Here is a 21,657-nt window from a genome sequence, read left to right on the forward strand (position 1 = left end):
CTGTATAAAAGACACCCGTCTCAACTCCTTACCTGTATAAAGGTTGTGTTTGTTTTAATATTCTGTCTCTGTTAAAATAAACCTCCATTACAATTATAGACCGTTCATTTCTTTGTCAGTGGGCAAACTTACAAAATCAGTAAAAGATCAAATAATTATTTCCTTCACTGTATGATGATTGACGTCATCTCTTCCTCCAACACGCTCCTCCTCCTCTTCCTTCTCCTCCTCTGACAAAGACTCAGATTCATTCAGTTCATGAGTGTATGATTTTATTTTGTGTAAAATAAACTGTAACATCAGAGTTAGTAAAAAATAGATGATGTTTTATAACATCATGTGAAGAGAACACACACACACACACACACACACACACACACACACACACACACACACCTGATCAGAACACACACACACACACACACCTGATCAGCGACTCTGGGATTTCAGGTCAGATTGATTGATCAGTTCAGGTCGGGAGGGACGAGAGCAGCTGGAGTCAGAGACTGTAGAGACAGAGGCAGAGAGACAGGTCAGAGACAGACAGGTCATAGAGACAGGTCAGAGACAGGTCAGAGACAGCGACAGACAGGTCAGAGACAGAGAGACAGGTCAGAGAAAGACAGGTCAGAGACAAAAAGACAGGTCAAAGACAGAGACACAGGTCAGAGACAGAAAGACAGGTTAGAGACGGAACAGAGGAACCACCGCAGGAATATTCATCATCTCGTGAGATAAATAGCAGGTGGCCCAAACCTGAAGGCTGTGAGACCGGAAGATGAAAGTCTGTCTGCTGACTGAGTCTTACAGTATATTGGTCGAAGCTGCGTCGCTGTCTGATGATGAGGAAGAGGAGGACGGCAGAGATGGCAGTCTGGACCAGAGTGAAGAGGAGGAGGGACGACTTCAGCCCTCTGCTCAGCCTCTGTTGGAAGAGGACACACGTGAAGTATCATTAACAGGACGGGACGGGGACCCGACGGCCCCAGGACCCGACGGGGTCCGCAGCACAACCGGGCAGGTCCCATACACCTGCGACACATTACAGGTTAGTATGAAAAAAGATGTCCCCGTACAGACATGTACATGAGGACCAAGACGCAGCTAGGTGATGAAGATGAAGTGCGGACTCACCGTGGCGTAGTGCTCGTCGTCACAGGCTTGGTGGATGTCCTTGATGCAGGGCGTCTCCAGATGTCTGTCCATGTCCACAGAGTAGATGATCGCAGCCACCACTGACAGCAGAACAGACAGCACGCTCACCACTGAGCACACCTGCAGCTGGAAGAGCACACGTCACCGTCACGACGACACGTCACGACGACACGTCACGACGACACGTCACGACGACACGTCACGACACCATCATCACGACGACACGACACCGTCACAGCGACACATCACAACAACACGTCACCGTCACGGCGACACGTCACGACGACACGTCACGACGACACGACACCGTCACAGCGACACATCACAACAACACGTCACCGTCACGACGACACGTCACGACGACACGTCACGACACCATCATCACGACGACACGACACTGTCACCGTCACGACCACAACATCACGATGACACGACACCGTCACGACGACACGTCACCGTCACGGCGACACGACACCGTCACAGTGACACATCACAACAACACGTCACCGTCACAACGACACCATCACAATGACACGACACCGTCACGACGACACCGTCACGACGTAACCATCACGACGACACGTCACCGTCACAGCGACACGACACCGTCACAGCGACACAACACCGTCACGATGACACGACACCGTCAAGAACGACACGTCACCGTCACAACGACACGTCACCGTCACGACGACACGTCACCGTCAAGAACGACACGTCACCGTCACAACGACACCATCACGACGACACCGTCACGATGTAACCATGACGACGACACGTGACCGTCACGGCGACACGACACCGTTACAGCGACACAACAACGTCACGACGACACGACACCGTCAAGAACGACACGTCACCGTCACGACACGTAACCGTCACAGCGACACGTCACGGCGACACGACAGTGACGGACACGACACCATCATGACGACAAGACACCGTCACGATGACACATCACGTGTGTGTGTGTGTGTGTGTGTGTGTGTGTGTAGGAGAGACTCACAATCCTCATGGAGCAGTGTTTGTCCAGGATGATGGAGACCACTCCAGCAGTGATGAACTGGAACACAGACACACACGGCAGAGACATGAGGAGCACACACACACACACACACACACAGACAGACACACACACACACACACACACAGACACACACACACACACAGACACACACACACACAAGCGCATAGACTCACCATCAGGCCGCTCCACCATGGGACCCCCAGGGTGACCACCTCAGTGAGCTCAGTGAAGAGCAGAGGGATGGAGTAGGAAATGACCATCAGCCCCAGCATCACCTGAGTCACCTGACACACACACACACACACGCACGCACACACGCACGCACACACACGCACACACGCACGCACACACACACACACACACACACAGAGTCAGCAGAGTGTCTCAGAAACAGGAACAGGTGTCAGTCCTCCATGTTGTCTCATTTGTTGTATGTTTCGGAGAGTTGTGGTTGATCTGAGTGATGTGGTCATGTATGTCACATGATATACTGAATATGTCATGTATGTAGAAATGGACAGTGTGTTCAGCTGCAGTCTACAAAGATATTTTCTCAGGTAATCTCTCAGGATTCTTTGTGATCCACTGAAGCATCAGACGTTTGTGTGTCGACACTCAAACACCAACATGCTTCAGCTGGGGGGACCGTCTCCATCTGTCTCCACCCGTCTCCACCCGTCTCCATCTGTCTCCACCCGTCTCCACCCGTCTCCACCCGTCTCCACCCGTCTCCATCCGTCTCCATCCGTCTCCACCCGTCTCCACCCGTCTCCACCCGTCTCCACCCGTCTCCACCCGTCTCTACGAACACTTTAAGATACAGGCTGTGGTGCAGACTCACCCCCAGACATTTGGGCTCTCCTCTCTGGATGGCAGACTGCAGCGCCTGCTGTCTGTCCATCAGCTTCACAGCATTCACATCCTCCAACACCTGCACCGTCAGGTCTCTGGAGACGGACACGGCCATCACCTGCAGAGGACAGAAGAGCTCACAGTACACTGAGCTGTCACTGTCACACCTATCTCACCTGTCGATCCTGCAGACGGGAATCTCGTCCGACATCACGGTGAGCGTATGACATCACTTCCTGTCTACAAACATTGTGACTAGTGTTACTTCTGTTATTTCAGCTTCTCTTCCTGAATTCTACGTATCTAAATCTCTATCTATATATCTATATATATACGTATCTAAATCTCTATCTATATATATCTATATATATACGTATCTAAATCTCTATCTATATATATCTATATATATACGTATCTAAATCTCTATCTATATATATCTATATATATACGTATCTAAATCTCTATCTATATATCTATATATATATACGTATCTAAATCTCTATCTATATATATCTATATATATACGTATCTAAATCTCTATCTATATATATCTATATATATACGTATCTAAATCTCTATCTATATATCTATATATATATACGTATCTAAATCTCTATCTATATATATCTATATATATACGTATCTAAATCTCTATCTATATATATCTATATATATACGTATCTAAATCTCTATCTATATATCTATATATATATACGTATCTAAATCTCTATCTATATATATCTATATATATACATATCTAAATCTCTATCTATATATATCTATATATATACGTATCTAAATCTCTATCTATATATCTATATATATACGTATCTAAATCTCTATCTATATATATCTATATATATACGTATCTAAATCTCTATCTATATATATCTATATATATACGTATCTAAATCTCTATCTATATATATCTATATATATACGTATCTAAATCTCTATCTATATATATCTATATATATACGTATCTAAATCTCTCCACTTCTTCTCATCTCCAGTTAAAACTCACGTTTGCTCTTCTTGAACAATTCTCCTGTTAAATCTTTGACCAACGTTCACTAACTTGGTGTTTTGGTGCTGCTAGTTTAACAGTCAGCAACGTCTTCCCTCTCTCCCTCCTCCTCTTCTGGTTTTTCCTGCTCAGTGTGACATGTTTAGTTACAACCCTGTCTCCTTAATGAGGAGGAGGAGGAGGAGGAAGAGGAGGAGGAGGAGTGTAGTTAGGGCTCTGGAGGCCAGGGTCACTGAATTAGAATCACTGCTGTGCACCATGCTAACCATAGGAGCTCCTCAGGGAGGGGGGGGGGGGGTGTACAGCTGTCCAGGATACAGGTTTAGTTAGCCGGTCCCCCGCAGCACCTGAACAGCCGGGCGGCCGGGGGACAGGACAAAGGAGACATCGTCCCAAGAAGAAGCCCACGGTTCACGTCACCGTCAAGAACGACATGACACCGTCATTGTCGCGACAACACGTCAGTCTTACAGCTCCTCTGCAGCTTCTTTAGAGCTGTCACTCACCCAAAACCTTCAACATCCTGTAGAGGTTGTGTCTGTACCCAGACCACCGATATTTAAAACACTCAAGGAAAGATGGATCAATAAAAATGTAATAAAAATGGATCCTACCAAATTAATGGATCAAAAAAATCTGACAATTAAAAACGAACTATTAAATATCAGATCTCTCTGGTCTAAATCTCTGTTAGTAAATGACTTGATAACTGATCATCAGATTGATTTACTCTGTCTCACAGAGACCTGGCTGCAACAGGAAGAATATGTTAGGATTAATGAAGCAACTCCTCCCAGTCATATTCATTATCATATTCCTAGAGATTCAGGAGGAGGACGAGGAGGAGGAGGAGGAAGAGGGGGAGGAGGAGTGGCAGCAATCTTCCACTCAAGTTTATCAATTAATCCAAAGCCTAAACTTAGTTATAAATCATTTGAGAGTCTGACTCTTAGTCTCTCACCCAAACTGGAAAGCAGAGAAACGGATTGTATTGTTGTTGTTTATCTCCCACCTGGTCCTTATTCAGAGTTTCTAACTGAATTCTGACTTTTGATCAGATTTAGTGCTGAGTTCAGATAAAGTGATGATAGTGGGAGACTTTAACATTCATGTTGACGTGGACAACGACAGCCTCAGTTCTACTTTCAGCTCATTATTAGATTCTGTAGGCTTTTATCAGGATGTAAATAAACCCCGTCACCGTGGTAACCACACCCTCCATCTGGTTCTGTCGTATGGGATGGAAACTGAAAATGTAATAGTATTTCCTCCAAACCCTGTTTTGTCAGACCACTTCTTATTAACATCTGAAGTTCCAATAATGGACTACACAGCATGTGGGAATAAATCCCACTACAGTAGATGTCTGTCAGATGATGTCGTGGCCAAGTTTAAGGAAGCAGTTACATGTTTATCCTCTTCGATGCCGTGTGTTAAAGCAGTGGAAGACATCTACGTTGATCTTAGTCCCACACAAGTGGATCATCTGGTAGAAAACACTGCAGTATCTCTGCTACAACTCTAGATGATGTCGCCCCTCTGAAGAAGAGACTACTGGTCTAATATTATATAAGAAAGCTCTTCGTAAGGCCAGAACTTTATATTATTCATCATTAATAGAGGACAACAAGAACAACCCCAGGTTTCTTTTCATCACTGTAGCAGGCTGACAAAGAGTCCCAGTTCTGTTGAGCCCTCTATTCCTTCAGCTCTCAGCAGTAATGACTTCATTAACTTCTTTACTAATAAAATTCTTACTATCAGGGAGAGAATCGGGCCGACCCTTCCTGACACCATCACTGATGTGTTGCTAAGCAACAGCAGCCCTGAAAGCAACTGTAGGACCAGATGTAAACTTGGAACATTTCTCTCCTGTTGATCTCTCTGAGTTAACTAGAATTATTTCTTCATCTGGATCCTCTAGCTGTCTGTTAGATCTCATCCCAACTAAACTTTTTAAGGAAGTCTTCCCTTTAATTAATACTTCCATATTAGATCAGATCAACCTATCTATTGTAACCAGCTATGTACCACAGGCTTTTAAAGTGGCTGTAATTAAACCTTTACTTAAAAAGCCGACTCTTGATCAGCTGTTTTAGGAAACTACAGACCAATTTACAACCTGACGTTTATTTCTGAAATCCTTGAAAAAGTTGTTTCAAATCAACTTTGTGATCATTAACAAAGGAATGATCTGTTTGAAGATTTTCAGTCTTTAGAGTTCATCATAGCACAGAAACAGCTCTGGTGAAAGTTACTAACGACCTTTTATTAGCCTCAGATAATGGACTCGTCTCTCTACTTGTTCTTCTGGACCTCAGTGCTGCTTTTGATACGATTGATCATACGATCTTATTACAGAGATTAGAAGACGTTACGAGGATTAAAGGAACCGCATTAGACTGGTTCAAATCCTACTTATCAGATAGATTCCAGTTTGTCCATGTAAACAATGAGCCTTCCAGACAAACAAGAGTTAGTTATGGAGTTCCACAAGGCTCAGTGTTAGGCCCAATACTTTTTACTTTGTACATGCTTCTATTAGGAGATGTCATCAGGAAGCACTGCATCAACTTCCATTGTTATGCAGATGACACTCAGCTATATCTTTCTATAAAACCAGATGAAACTAATCAGTTAGTAAAACTTGAAGCCTGTCTAAAAGACATAAAGTCCTGGATGACCAAAAACTTCCTGTTTCTAAATTCAGACAAAACAGAAGTTCTTGTACTTGGTCCTAAACACCTCAGAAACTCTTTCTGTAATCACTTAGTTACTCTAGGTGACGTTGTCTTGGCCTCCAGCAAAACTGTGAGGAACCTTGGAGTCATCTTTGATGAGGATTTGTCCTTTAGACACCATATAAAGCAAATCTCCAGAACTGCCTTCTTTCATCTACGTAATATTAATAAAATCAGGAAAATCCTTCCTCAGCGTGACGCAGAAAAACTCATTCATGCGTTTGTTACTTCTAGACTAGATTATTGTAATTCCTTGTTGTTAGGATGTCCAAATTACTCATTAAAAACCTGCAGCTGATCCAAAATGCTGCAGCAAGAGTACTGACGGGATTTATCAAGAGAGATCATATTTCTCCAGTTTTATCTTCTCTTCACTGGCTTCCTGTGAAATCAAGAATATAATTTAAAATTCTCTTGATGACTTACAAAGCTCTACATGACCAGGCTCCATCATATCTTAGAGATCTTATAGAACCATATAATCCTAGCAGAGCACTTCTCTCTCAGTACGCTGGTCTACTTGTGGTTCCTAGAGTTTCCAGAAGTAGAATGGGAGGCGGAGCTTCAGTTTTCAGGCTCCTCCCCTGTGGAACCAGCTCCCAGTTTGTGTTGGAGGGACAGAAACCCTCTCTAGCTTTAAGATTAGACTCAAAACCTTCCTTCTTGATAAAGCCTATAGTTAGGGCTGGCTCAGGTAGACCTGAACCAACCCTTAGTTATGCTGTTATAGGCCGAGGCTGCTGGAGGACCTCGTTACACGCTGAACTTCTTTTCTTTCCTCCTACTCTTTAACTGACTCATACCTCACCATCTTCTTCTCTCCCATAGTTTCTTCTTATTATCTGTTGTCTCCATTCAGTTCCTTCACTCGTGTAGTTTCTGTTCTTTCTTTTCCAGATGTCCCGTCATGGAGCTGCATGTCTCTGCTCTGTGATTGTCGTCTCCACCAACAGTTCTTCTCTTCTATTTCTATGCTGTCCTTTTCTCTCTCTGCTCTCCTCTCACCCCAACCGGTCGAGGCAGATGCTCCGCCCACCTCTGAGCCTGGTTCTGTTAACAGATGCTCCGCCCACCTCTGATCCTGGTTCTGTTAACAGATGCTCCGCCCACCTCTGAGCCTGGCTCTGTTAACAGATGCTCCGCCCACCTCTGATCCTGGTTCTGTTAACAGAAGCTCCGCCCACCTCTGATCCTGGTTCTGTTAACAGATGCTCCGCCCACCTCTGATCCTGGTTCTGTTGGAGGTTTCTTCCTGTTAAAGGGAGTTTTTCTTCCCTCTGTTGGAGGTTTTTCTCCCTTAAAGAGGAGTTTTTCCCTCCTAGCTTATGTGGGAATTGTTGAATCGTTGAATTGTTGGGTTTCTCTGTATAATATTGTAAAGTCTTGCTGTAAAGACTTTAATGTGTTAAGTGGCATTAAATAACGTGTTGTGATTTGGCGCTATATTAATAAAAAAATTGAATTGAATTGTCACTGTTACACCTGTCTCACCTCTCACTGATATATTGGACCTTTGGAAGGTTTATTGAAATGAAACCATGAGAAGTTTGTTGGAGCTGTGAACATCTCAGAGACGTGAACTAAGATGGACGACACGCTGCTCTCTGTATGATGTCACCAGACTCAAGATTTAAACCTCTGGCTTCATCTTTCATGTGTTTAACTGCTTGTCAGATGTTCATCTGAAACTGAAGCTTCACATCGACTGGTGGAGGACAGACAGGAAGTGACTGTGGAGGTAGAAACCAGCATCACAGCAAAGTAAATGCAGCTCGACACTGGACTTCAGTACCGGAGCTAATGTCCTTCGTTACTTTGGTGAAAACAGTGAAGATAAATTCTTTGAAATGACTTCATGTCAGCTGGGACTGTGACGTCACAGCTCTGCAGCTGCTCAGACATGTTGGTCTCCTCTTGGTCCTCTGAAAGGTCTGTAACATCGTACCTGATGTATGTCACGAGACACACGGATCATGTGGTAACCTGTGCTCCTCTTCCTCATGTGATGAAGGTGAGTGAGCGCGCGGCAGATGAAGCAGCCTGAGAGCAGGCGCAGTCGTGAGGAGGGCTGGGTCTGGTTTCTGGGCTCTGTTCGGTTCCCTGCAGCGGTTCTTCATCAGGTCCTCCTCCTCCTCATCATCGCCGCTCACCCGAGCTGACGGTGTTCCTCGTGTGAGCTGCTGTCTGTTAGAAAGACTTAGAAATGTCGCTCCTACCTTTGAAAATGTTTCCTTCTGTAGAAGTCTTCTGTCCCTCAGCCTGTTGTCCCTCAGCCTGTTGTCCCGCAGCGTGTTGTCCCTCAGCCTGTTGTCCCGCAGCGTGTTGTCCCTCAGCCTGTTGTCCCGAAGCTGGTCGTGTGCGGGCGGTGCGTGAGAGGATGTGTTTCCAGCAGAGAGGCTGTTCTGTCTGGATCTCCTCCAGCGGAGCTCCTCCTTCACTTCCTCTCCCACTTCGGTGCAAGTTTGTCTGGATTTTTGTCCGTTAAAAGTTCCTGTTCCGGACCGTAGCGGATCTGCGGTGTTGGTGTGTGTAACCGACAGGTGAGTAACCGCGTCACAACACACTGATGTGATGTAAATGTTAAAAGACAGTTGGTGTGTCTGTTGTTTTGAACGCCGAGAGTGTAATACCTGCAGCAGCCTCAGGCGGCGCTCATCATCGGACACTGCATGTTTTCATGTTTCATCTGGAAACCATCAGCAGCCCGTGGAGATCCTCTCTGCTGTGAGACACTCAGTGCCACTGAAATGTAGTTTTACCACGTGACCCACCACACCTGTACCACTGACAGTCCAGGTGTGTGTACCTGTCTGCTCTCAGTTTACACTTGTGAGGACCTGGCCGACCATCTCTGCTCCTCTCCTGACATATCCAGGCAGGTCCACGTGCAGCCAGGACACGCCCACTCTGCACAGGTCAGGGCTGGGGTCAAGTGTTTCAGGGCTGTAATGTAATGTTGTGCAGTGTAGTGTAGTGTTGTGTAGTGTTGAGCAGTGTATTGTTGAGCAGTGTAGTGTTGGGCATCAGTGTTGTGTAGTGTTGAGCAGTGTAGTGTTGAGCATTGTAGTGTTGAGCAGTGTATAGTTGTGCAGTGTAGTGTTGGGCAGCATAGTGTTGTGTAGTGTTATGCAGTGTAGTATTGAGCAGTGTAGTGTTGAGCAGTGTTGTGCAGTGCAGTGTAGTGTTGAGCAGTCTAGTGTTGTGCAGTGTAGTGTTGAGCAGTGTAGTGTTGTGTAGTGTAGTGTTGTGTAGTGTTGTGCAGTGTAGTGTTGAGCAGTGTATAGTTGTGCAGTGTAGTGTTGAGCAGCATAGTGTTGTGTAGTGTTGAGCAGTGTATAGTTGTGCAGTGTAGTGTTGAGCAGCATAGTGTTGTGTAGTGTTGGGCAGTGTAGTATTGAGCAGTGTAGTGTTGAGCAGTGTAGTGTTGTGTAGTGTTGTGCAGTGTAGTGTAGTGTTGTGTAATGTAGTGTGGTGTTGAGCAATGTTGTGCAGTGCAGTGTAGTGTTGTGCAGTGTAGTGTTGAGCAGTGTAGTGTTGTGTAGTGTTGTGCAGTGTAGTATTGAGCAGTGTAGTGTTGAGCAGCGTAGTGTTGTGTAGTGTTGTGCAATATAGTGCTGTGTTGTGTAGTGCAGTGTAGTGTTGAGCAGTGTTGTGCAGTGCAGTGTAGTGTTGTGCAGTGTAGTGTTGAGCAGTGTAGTGTTGTGTAGTGTTGTGCAGTGTAGTACTGTGTAGTGTAGTGTTGAGCAGTGTAGTTTTGTGCAGTGTAGTGTTGAGCAGTGTATAGTTGTGCAGTGTAGTGTTGGGCAGCATAGTGTTGTGTAGTGTTATGCAGTGTAGTATTGAGCAGTGTAGTGTTGAGCAGTGTTGTGCAGTGCAGTGTAGTGTTGAGCAGTCTAGTGTTGTGTAGTGTTGTGCAGTGTAGTGTTGAGCAGTGTAGTGTTGTGCAGTGTAGTGTTGTGTAGTGTTGTGTAGTGTAGTGTTGTGTAATGTAGTGTGGTGTTGAGCAATGTTGTGTAGTGTTGTGTAGTGTTATGCAGTGTAGTGTTGTGCAATATAGTGCTGTGTAGTGTTGTGTAGTGCAGTGTAGTGTTGAGCAGTGTTGTGTAGTGTTGAGCAGTGTATTGTTGTGCAGTGTAGTGTTGTGCAGTGTAGTGTTGTGTAGTGTTGTGCAGTGTAGTGTTGTGTAGTGTTGTGCAGTATAGTGTTGTGCAGTGTAGTGTAGTGTGGTGTTGAGCAGTGTTGTGTAGTGTAGTGTGGTGTTGAGCAGTGTAGTGTAGTGTTGTGCAGTGTTGAGCAGTGTAGTGTTGTGTAGTGTTGAGCAGTGTATTGTTGTGCAGTGTGGTGTTGTGCAGTGTTGTGTAGTGTTGTACAGTGTAGTGTTGAGCAGTGTGGTGTTGAGCATTGTAGTGTTGAGCAGTGTAGTGTTGTGTAGTGTAGTGTTGTGCAGTGTAGTGTTGTGCAGTGTAGTGTAGTGTTGAGCAGTGTAGTGTTGTGCAGTGTAGTGTAGTGTTGTGTAGTGCAGTGTAGTGTAGTGTAGTGTAGTGTTGTGCAGTGTAGTGTTGTGCAGTGTAGTGTAGTGTTGAGCAGTGTAGTGTTGTGCAGTGTAGTGTAGTGTTGTGTAGTGCAGTGTAGTGCAGTGTAGTGTTGTGTAGTGTTGTGCAGTGTAGTGTAGTGCAGTGTAGTGTTGTGCAGTGTTGTGTAGTGTTGAGCAGTGTATTGTTGTGCAGTGCAGTGTAGTGTTGTGTAGTGTAGTGTTGTACAGTGTAGTGTTGGGCAGTGTTGGGCAGTGTAGTGTTGAGCAGTGTAGTGTAGTGTTGTGTAATGTAGTGTGGTGTTGAGCAATGTTGTGTAGTGTTGTGTAGTGTTATGCAGTGTAGTGTTGTGCAATATAGTGCTGTGTTGTGTAGTGTTGAGCAGTGTATTGTTGTGCAGTGTAGTGTTGTGCAGTGTAGTGTTGTGTAGTGTTGTACAGTGTAGTGTTGTGTAGTGTTGTGCAGTGTAGTGTAGTGTGGTGTTGAGCAGTGTTGTGTAGTGTGGTGTTGAGCAGTGTAGTGTAGTGTTGTGCAGTGTTGAGCAGTGTAGTGTTATGTAGTGTTGAGCAGTGTATTGTTGTGCAGTGTGGTGTTGTGCAGTGCAGTGTTGTGCAGTGTAGTGTTGTGTTGTACAGTGTAGTGTTGTACAGTGTGGTGTTGAGCATTGTAGTGTAGTGTTGTGCAGTGTAGTGTAGTGTTATGCAGTGTAGTGTAGTGTTGTGCAGTATAGTGTTGTGTAGTGCAGTGTAGTGTTGAGCAGTGTTGTGTAGTGTTGAGCAGTGTATTGTTGTGCAGTGCAGTGTAGTGTTGTGCAGTGTAGTGTTGAGCAGTGTAGTGTTGTGCAGTGTAGTGTAGTGTTGTGTAATGTAGTGTGGTGTTGAGCAATGTTGTGTGGTGTTGTGTAGTGTTATGCAGTGTAGTGTTGTGCAATATAGTGCTGTGTAGTGTTGTACAGTGTGGTGTTGAGCATTGTAGTGTTGTGTAGTGTTGTGTAGTGTTGAGCAGTGTTGTGTAGTGTTGAGCAGTGTATTGTTGTGCAGTGTAGTGTTGTGCAGTGTAGTGTAGTGTGGTGTTGAGCAGTGTAGTGTAGTGTTGTGTAGTGTCATGTTGGACAATGTAGTGTAGTATTATGTAGTGCTGATGTTATGTAGTGTTGTGCAGTGTAGTGTTGAGCAGTGTAATGTTGTGTAGTGTTGTGTAGTGTTGTGTAATGTTTTGTAGTGTTGTGTAGTGTACTGTTGTGCAATGTAGGGTTTTATACCCTCATGTTTGAAATGCACTTATTGTAAGTCGCTTTGGATAAAAGCGTCAGCTAAATGAAATGTAATGTAATGTGGTGTTGTCCCCCCCAACACTGTAACCCCCCAACAATGTCCCCCACAACACTGTCCCCCCAACACTGTCCCCTCCCAACACTGTAACCCCCCCAACAATGTCCCCCACAACACTGTCCCCCCAACACTGTCCCCTCCCAACACTGTAACCCCCCCCAACACTGTCCCCCACAACACTGTCCCCCCAACACTGTCCCCTCCCAACACTGTAACCCCCCAACACTGTCCCCCACAACACTGTCCCCTCCCAACACGGCCCCCCCAACAGTGTCCCCCCCAACACGCTCTTCCTCCTGCTCCTCCTCCTTCTCTTGTTCCTCTTCCTATTCCTCCTCCTCCGCCTCCTGCTCATCCTTGTCCTCCTCTTTGTCCTGGTCCTCCTGCTCCTGCCCCTTCTCTTCCTCCTCCTCCTGCTCCTCCTCCGCCTCATCCTGGTCATCCTGCTCCTCCTCATGCTCCTCCTCCTGCTCCTCCTGCTCCTTCTCCTCTTCCTCCTCCTCTGCCTCCTCCTGCTCTTCTTCCTCCTCCTGCTTCTTCTCCTGCTCCTCCTCCACATTCCTGTCTCCCCTGGAGGATTCAGACATCTGGTTTTGATAAACTTTCTCTCTGTTTCCTGTTTTGTTCTAGTGAACAAACTGTTCTCACTGTCCATTGGCTCCACCCACTGGCTCCACCCACTGGCTCCGCTCCTCCAGTCTTTTATTCTTTGAGTCCCTTCATGCTTCGTGTCTTTCTGTCTTTCTGCTTTTCAAACGTTATTCTCTGAAGATGAGATTTTCTTCATCCAGTCAAACCTAATGATCATTAATGAACCTGATCACATGGTGACGGAGGGAAGGGAGGGGGGGCATCAGCTCAGCAGCACCTCCTCCAGCAGGATCTCCTCCAGCAGGACCTCCTCCAGCAGCATATCCTCCAGTAGCACCTCCTCTAGCAGGACCTCCTCCAGCAGGACCTCCTCCAGCAGGACACCCTCCTTATGGACCCCAGCTCCCCCTGATGCAGCAGATGAGCGAGCGGTGGTCCTCCTGCTGGGAGCGCTGCTCCTGGAAGACAAACTGTCCTCTTTCCACCATCCGTCCCACTTCTGAGACCATCTATGACGGAGTTCAACCTCAGATAACCAAGCATGGCGTCGTCGTGGTGACGGTGACGTTTATTGTGCTTGTCTCCCAGAAGTGCTGATTGGTGGCAAAAATATATCTACAAGTAGAAAAACAGTTCCAACAAACAACCAAAATGTTTTTTTAAAAAAAACAATAAAACAAAACAAAAAATTATAAACCAAAAGGTTTGTCTTGACAAAGTAGTTGTTACCCGCTCTGGAACTCCGCCCACACTGACCTCCATCCTTTAAATGTAGTAAGCCCCTCCCATCAGGCTAATTCATACTTAATAAAACATACAATAAAGCAAACATCCAAACCCAGAGGTCTCATCTCATTCTCTGGATTACGTGTGTTGTACAGATGAATGTCATGTTTCTGTGTTTTCATGCAGGTGGATCTGCTGTCAGTTTTCTGTTTGCAGTAACATGGCCTCTGAGGGGGCGGAGCCAGCAACTGGACCCCGGCTGCATCGCCTATCCGCCTGGTTCGACCCTGAAAGTGCTGCGGTGAGACCAGAACCACTCTTGGAATGCAGTGTGTGACCATGATGACCGAGTCATACATGATGACCGAGTCATACATGATGAGTCAGGCGTGTGTCTGTGTCTGCAGGTGGTGACCGTCCTGCTGGGGCTGTTCCAGCTGCTGCTGTCTCCATCGTTCGCTCACACCGACAACACTCTGCCGAAACTCTTCATACTGCCGCTGGTCTTAGGACTACTGGTACGTGATCCTGATAATGATCTGATCTGATCCTGACCTGACCTGATCTGATCCTGACCTGATCTGATCCTGACCTGACCTGACCTGACCTGATCCTGACCTGACCTGACCTGACCTGACCTGATCCTGACCTGACCTGACCTGATCCTGACCTGATCTGATCCTGACCTGACCTGACCTGACCTGATCCTGACCTGACCTGACCTGACCTGACCTGACCTGATCCTGACCTGACCTGACCTGATCCTGACCTGACCTGACCTGACCTGATCCTGACCTGACCTGATCTGATCCTGACCTGACCTGACCTGATCCTGACCTGACCTGACCTGACCTGACCTGATCCTGACCTGACCTGATCTGATCCTGACCTGACCTGATCTGATCCTGACCTGACCTGACCTGACCTGATCCTGACCTGACCTGACCTGACCTGACCTGATCCTGACCCGACCCGACCCGACCCGACCTGATCCTGATCTGATCTGATCCTGACTGTCAGTAGCTTCAATAATAAGAGAACCAGCAACATGAAACGTTATTTAATATGTAGGTAATAAACTGTATTAAACCGTAATTAACTGTAATTAACTGTAATAAACTGAGGAAGCCAAACAGGCCAGTAAGATAATTAGAATCTGAGGCGGACAGATTGGAGGTTCCTCATCAGTCGATCCTCCACCCGAACTGATAAAAACAGAAACCTTCTCACGTCTCTGTCTGATCAGGAGTTGAAGGAAACGAAGCAGCAACGTCCTCCACATGTTCTCAGTGTCTCCTGCAGAATCTGTTCCTTCCTGCAGCAGCTCCGTCATCTGACGGGTGACGTAGTTGGTGGTGTAAGAACTACAGGCTAACTGAGCTGTCTGCGTCACCAGGGGGCGCTCTACCTGCTGCAGCTGCTGCAGCCGGCTACGTTTCCAACAGAGATCATCAGAGTCTGAGCAGACCATGTTCTGGACCACGACACACTTTACATGTGACATCAAACATGTCTGCTTCATGACGTTTACTCTTACTGTGTGTGTGTGTGTGTGTGTGTGTGTGTGTGTGTGTGTGTGTGTGTGTGTTGCAGATTGTGGCAGGAGGATCCTTCACCATAGCCAATGAGAGGAGCCCCAGTAGACTGCTGGTAGGTAACAGCAGAACAGTTTAATCATGTGACCAATGGGTTGTCTCTCATCACACAGAAATACACACTGAAATACACACTGAAATACACACTGAAATACGCATTGAAATACGCAATGAAATATGCAATGAAATACAAACGGAAATACACAGAAAAACACACTGAAATACACAATGCCATGACAATGAGGACATCAGTGTGTCAGTGATGTCATCAATCTGTCAGTGATGTCATCAGTGTGTCAGTGATGTCATCAATGTGTCAGTCATGTTATCATTGTGTCAGTTATGTCATTGATGGACGTTGCGTGTCCCCTCCGCAGCTCCGTGGTTGTGCCTGCAGTAACGTGGTTGGTCTGCTGGGGGCGCTGCTTGCCTTCTGTCTTTACTGCTACAACCTCTCCTGTTTCCAAGAGGACATCCCGTGTTTGTCCGTCCCCATCGACCCGTACTCCTCCTCTCAGTACCGATGTCCTCGACAGCAGCTGGCAGTCAGTCTCCCTCCAAACCTCCAAACCTTTAAACCTTCAAACCTTTAAACCTTCAAACCTTTAAACCTTCAAACCTTTAAACCTCCAAACCTTCAAACCTTCAAACCTTTAAACCTCCAAACCTTTAAACCTCCAAACCTTTAAACCTCCAAACCTTTAAACCTTCAAACCTTTAAACCTCCAAACCTTCAAACCTTCAAACCTTTAAACCTCCAAACCTTTAAACCTTCAAACCTTTAAACCTCCAAACCTTTAAACCTTCAAACCTTTAAACCTTCAAACCTTTAAACCTCCAAACCTTCAAACCTTCAAACCTTTAAACCTCCAAACCTTTAAACCTTCAAACCTTTAAACCTCCAAACCTTTAAACCTTCAAACCTTTAAACCTCCAAACCTTCAAACCTTTAAACCTCCAAACCTTTAAACCTTCAAACCTTTAAACCTCCAAACCTTTAAACCTTCAAACCTTTAAACCTTCAAACCTTTAAACCTCCAAACCTTCAAACCTTCAAACCTTTAAACCTTCAAACCTTTAAACCTCCAAACCTTCAAACCTTCAAACCTTTAAACCTCCAAACCTTTAAACCTTCAAACCTTCAAACCTTCAAACCTTTAAACCTTCAAACCTTTAAACCTCCAAACCTTTAAACCTTCAAACCTTTAAACCTCCAAACCTTCAAACCTTTAAACCTCCAAACCTTTAAACCTCCAAACCTTTAAACCTCCAAACCTTTAAACCTTCAAACCTTCAAACCTCCAAACCTTTAAACCTCCAAACCTTTAAACCTCCAAACCTCCAAACCTTTAAACCTCCAAACCTTTAAACCTCCAAACCTCCAAACCTTTAAACCTTCAAACCTCCAAACCTTCAAACCTCCAAACCTTCAAACCTCCAAACCTTCAAACCTTTAAACCTCCAAACCTTCAAACCTTTAAACCTCCAAACCTTCAAACCTCCAAACCTTTAAACCTTTAAACCTTCAAACCTTCAAACCTCCAAACCTTTAAACCTCCAAACCTCCAAACCTTTAAACCTCCAAACCTTTAAACCTCCAAACCTCCAAACCTTTAAACCTTCAAACCTTCAAACCTCCAAACCTTCAAACCTCTAAACCTTCAAACCTTTAAACCTCCAAACCTTCAAACCTTCAAACCTCCAAACCTTTAAACCTTCAAACCTTTAAACCTCCAAACCTTTAAACCTCCAAACCTCCAAACCTTTAAACCTCCAAACCTTTAAACCTTTAAACCTCCAAACCTCCAAACCTTTAAACCTCCAAACCTTTAAACTTCCAAACCTCCAAACCTTTAAACCTCCAAACCTCCAAACCTTTAAACTTCCAAACCTCCAAACCTTTAAACCTCCAAACCTTCAAACCTTTAAACCTCCAAACCTTTAAACCTCCAAACCTTTAAACCTCCAAACCTTCAAACCTTTAAACCTCCAAACCTTTAAACCTCCAAACCTTTAAACCTCCAAACCTCCAAACCTTTAAACTTCCAAACCTCCAAACCTTTAAACCTCCAAACCTTCAAACCTTTAAACCTCCAAACCTTTAAACCTCCAAACCTTTAAACCTCCAAACCTTTAAACCTTTAAACCTCCAAACCTCCAAACCTTTAAACCTCCAAACCTTTAAACTTCCAAACCTCCAAACCTTTAAACCTCCAAACCTCCAAACCTTTAAACTTCCAAACCTCCAAACCTTTAAACCTCCAAACCTTCAAACCTTTAAACCTCCAAACCTTTAAACCTCCAAACCTTTAAACCTCCAAACCTTCAAACCTTTAAACCTCCAAACCTTTAAACCTCCAAACCTTCAAACCTTTAAACCTCCAAACCTTTAAACCTCCAAACCTTTAAACCTTTAAACCTCCAAACCTTTAAACCTCCAAACCTTTAAACCTTCAAACCTTTAAACCTCCAAACCTTCAAACCTTCAAACCTTTAAACCTCCAAACCTTTAAACCTTCAAACCTTTAAACCTCCAAACCTTTAAACCTTCAAACCTTTAAACCTTCAAACCTTTAAACCTCCAAACCTTCAAACCTTCAAACCTTTAAACCTCCAAACCTTTAAACCTTCAAACCTTTAAACCTCCAAACCTTTAAACCTTCAAACCTTTAAACCTCCAAACCTTCAAACCTTTAAACCTCCAAACCTTTAAACCTTCAAACCTTTAAACCTCCAAACCTTTAAACCTTCAAACCTTTAAACCTTCAAACCTTTAAACCTCCAAACCTTCAAACCTTCAAACCTTTAAACCTTCAAACCTTTAAACCTCCAAACCTTCAAACCTTCAAACCTTTAAACCTCCAAACCTTTAAACCTTCAAACCTTCAAACCTTCAAACCTTTAAACCTCCAAACCTTTAAACCTCCAAACCTTTAAACCTTCAAACCTTTAAACCTTCAAACCTTTAAACCTCCAAACCTTCAAACCTTTAAACCTCCAAACCTTTAAACCTCCAAACCTTTAAACCTCCAAACCTTTAAACCTTCAAACCTTCAAACCTCCAAACCTTTAAATCTCCAAACCTTTAAACCTCCAAACCTCCAAACCTTTAAACCTCCAAACCTTTAAACCTCCAAACCTCCAAACCTTTAAACCTTCAAACCTCCAAACCTTCAAACCTCCAAACCTTCAAACCTCCAAACCTTCAAACCTTTAAACCTCCAAACCTTCAAACCTTTAAACCTCCAAACCTTCAAACCTCCAAACCTTTAAACCTTTAAACCTTCAAACCTTCAAACCTTTAAACCTCCAAACCTTCAAACCTTCAAACCTCCAAACCTTTAAACCTTCAAACCTTTAAACCTCCAAACCTTTAAACCTCCAAACCTCCAAACCTTTAAACCTCCAAACCTTTAAACCTTTAAACCTCCAAACCTCCAAACCTTTAAACCTCCAAACCTTTAAACTTCCAAACCTCCAAACCTTTAAACCTCCAAACCTCCAAACCTTTAAACTTCCAAACCTCCAAACCTTTAAACCTCCAAACCTTCAAACCTTTAAACCTCCAAACCTTTAAACCTCCAAACCTTTAAACCTCCAAACCTTCAAACCTTTAAACCTCCAAACCTTTAAACCTCCAAACCTTTAAACCTCCAAACCTTCAAACCTTTAAACCTCCAAACCTTTAAACCTCCAAACCTTTAAACCTCCAAACCTCCAAACCTTTAAACTTCCAAACCTCCAAACCTTTAAACCTCCAAACCTTCAAACCTTTAAACCTCCAAACCTTTAAACCTCCAAACCTTTAAACCTCCAAACCTTTAAACCTTTAAACCTCCAAACCTCCAAACCTTTAAACCTCCAAACCTTTAAACTTCCAAACCTCCAAACCTTTAAACCTCCAAACCTCCAAACCTTTAAACTTCCAAACCTCCAAACCTTTAAACCTCCAAACCTTCAAACCTTTAAACCTCCAAACCTTTAAACCTCCAAACCTTTAAACCTCCAAACCTTCAAACCTTTAAACCTCCAAACCTTTAAACCTCCAAACCTTCAAACCTTTAAACCTCCAAACCTTTAAACCTCCAAACCTTTAAACCTCCAAACCTTTAAACCTTTAAACCTCCAAACCTTTAAACTTCCAAACCTCCAAACCTTTAAACCTCCAAACCTTTAAACTTCCAAACCTCCAAACCTTTAAACCTCCAAACCTTTAAACCTCCAAACCTTTAAACTTCCAAACCTTTAAATCTTTAAACCTTCAATCCTTTCTCTAAACCGTCCTTAGTCTGTCTCTAAAAGTTTATTTATGTTTTACAGCATAAACATGATGCAATAATGACGGAACACACGTGATGTGGATGATGTCCCTTTAGATCAGCAGTTTCTGTCAGTGTGTGTGTGTGTGTGTGTGTTTCAGTGTGAGTTTGTGTGTGTCTGTGTGTGATGTCTCTCCTGTCTCCTACAGGCCTATTCCTGGAGTCTGACAGTTCTGCTGCTGCTGTACGACACTGGAGCTGTGGTCATGCACTGCCTGCTGTCTGTGTCGGCCTTCAAGACAGACTAACAAACACACACACACACACACACACACACACACACACACACACACACACACACACACACACACACACACACACACACACACACACACACACACACAGGAAGTGCTCACACCGAGACATTCCTATCTAATACTAGAACTGAAACCCTGTTGTTCAGTGGACCTGGTGACAGTAGTGATATAGTGATACAGTGACAGCAGTGATATAGTGGTACAGTGATATAGTGATACAGTGATAGTTATATAGTGATACAGTGAAAGAGTGATACAATGATATAGTGATATAGTGACAGCACTGATATAGTGACATAGTGATACAGTGATATAGTGATACAGTGATATAATGATATAGTGATGTGGTGATATAATGATATAGTGATATAGTGATATAATGATATAGTGATATAGTGATATACAGTAGTGATATAATGATATAGTGATATAATGATATAGTGATATAGTGACAGCACTGATATAGTGACATAGTGATACAGTGATATAATGATATAGTGATATAGTGATACAGTGATATAGTGGTATAATGATATAGTGATATAGTGATACAGTGATATAGTGATATAATGATATAGTGATATAGTGACAGCACTGATATAGTGACATAGTGATACAGTGATATAATGATATAGTGATATAGTGATACAGTGATATAGTGATATAATGATATAGTGATATAGTGACAGCACTGATATAGTGACACAGTGATACAGTGATATAGTGATACAGTGATATAATGATATAGTGATATAGTGATATAATGATATAGTGATATGGTGATATAGTGACACTGATATAGTGATATAGTAATACAGTGATATAATGATATAGTGATATAATGATATAGTGATATAGTGACAGCACTGATATAGTGACATAGTGATACAGTGATATAGTGATACAGTGATATAATGATATAATGATATAGTGATATAGTGACAGCACTGATATAGTGACATAGTGATACAGTGATATAGTGATACAGTGATATAATGATATAGTGATATGGTGATATAATGATATAGTGATATAGTGATATAATGATATAGTGATATAGTGATATACAGTAGTGATATAATGATATAGTGATATAATGATATAGTGATATAGTGACAGCACTGATATAGTGACAGTGATACAGTGATATAGTGATACAGTGATATAATGATATAGTGATATGGTGATATAGTGACATAGTGATACAGTGATATAATGATATAGTGATATAGTGATACAGTGATATAGTGATATAATGATATAGTGATATAGTGACAGCACTGATATAGTGACATAGTGATACAGTGATATAATGATATAGTGATATAGTGATACAGTGATATAGTGATATAGTGACAGCACTGATATAGTGATACAGTGATATAGTGATACAGTGATATAATGATATAGTGATATAGTGATATACAGTAGTGATATAATGATATAGTGATATGGTGATATACAGTAGTGATATAATGATATAGTGATATGGTGATATAATGAT

The 21,657-nt window shown here is 43.6% G+C and overlaps 2 protein-coding genes across 4 annotated transcripts in view; one reads left to right on the top strand and one right to left on the bottom strand.

Moving 5' to 3' along the window:
• Window positions 1–261: 261 nt before the first annotated feature.
• Window positions 262–9,102, bottom strand: tmem176 (transmembrane protein 176). 2 transcript variants are annotated; one of them, XM_069175065.1, is made up of 7 exons: window positions 9,019–9,102; window positions 3,024–3,152; window positions 2,356–2,466; window positions 2,162–2,218; window positions 1,135–1,275; window positions 809–925; window positions 262–506 (listed from the first exon to the last, which is right to left on the bottom strand). In XM_069175065.1, the coding sequence occupies exons 2-7, from the start codon at window positions 3,147–3,149 to the stop codon at window positions 465–467; spliced, it is 594 nt and encodes a 197-aa protein (XP_069031166.1). In that variant the 5' UTR covers window positions 3,150–3,152; window positions 9,019–9,102; the 3' UTR covers window positions 262–464. The 2 variants fall into 2 exon arrangements, with proteins under 2 accessions (XP_069031166.1, XP_069031157.1); XM_069175056.1 differs by having other exon boundaries at window positions 1,135–1,281.
• Window positions 9,103–9,245: 143 nt separating this feature from the next.
• LOC138213806 (uncharacterized) overlaps window positions 9,246–21,657 on the top strand; it is a 12,936-nt gene continuing 524 nt past the window's right edge. The window contains exons 1-6 of one of the 2 annotated variants that reach the window (XM_069175079.1): window positions 9,246–9,342; window positions 14,169–14,283; window positions 14,390–14,500; window positions 15,576–15,632; window positions 15,955–16,122; window positions 20,046–21,657. The exon at window positions 20,046–21,657 is cut by the window's right edge and continues 524 nt beyond it. In XM_069175079.1, the coding sequence (XP_069031180.1) occupies window positions 14,203–14,283; window positions 14,390–14,500; window positions 15,576–15,632; window positions 15,955–16,122; window positions 20,046–20,144 (516 nt within the window). In that variant the 5' untranslated portion in view covers window positions 9,246–9,342; window positions 14,169–14,202 and the 3' untranslated portion in view covers window positions 20,145–21,657. The remainder of the gene's footprint in view (window positions 9,343–14,168; window positions 14,284–14,389; window positions 14,501–15,575; window positions 15,633–15,954; window positions 16,123–20,045) is intronic. The other variant, XM_069175087.1, reaches the window with a different exon arrangement.

The sequence above is a fragment of the Embiotoca jacksoni genome, unplaced genomic scaffold (genome assembly GCF_022577435.1).
Source record: "Embiotoca jacksoni isolate LCO1_2020_lvr unplaced genomic scaffold, fEmbJac1.0.p SCAF_103, whole genome shotgun sequence".
NCBI lineage: Eukaryota > Metazoa > Chordata > Actinopteri > Embiotocidae > Embiotoca > Embiotoca jacksoni.

Excerpts from the sequence above, each read along its gene's own strand:
- tmem176 (XM_069175056.1), bottom strand. The coding sequence starts at position 3,149 with ATGGCCGTGTCCGTCTCCAGAGACCTGACGGTGCAGGTGTTGGAGGAT. Across the intron at positions 1,282-2,161 it reads AACACTGCTCCATGAGGATT|CTGCAGGTGTGCTCAGTGGT; the intron begins GTGAGTCTCTCC and ends GTGCTCTTCCAG. Across the intron at positions 926-1,134 it reads ACGACGAGCACTACGCCACG|AGGCTGAGCAGAGGGCTGAA; the intron begins GTGAGTCCGCAC and ends CTCTTCCAACAG.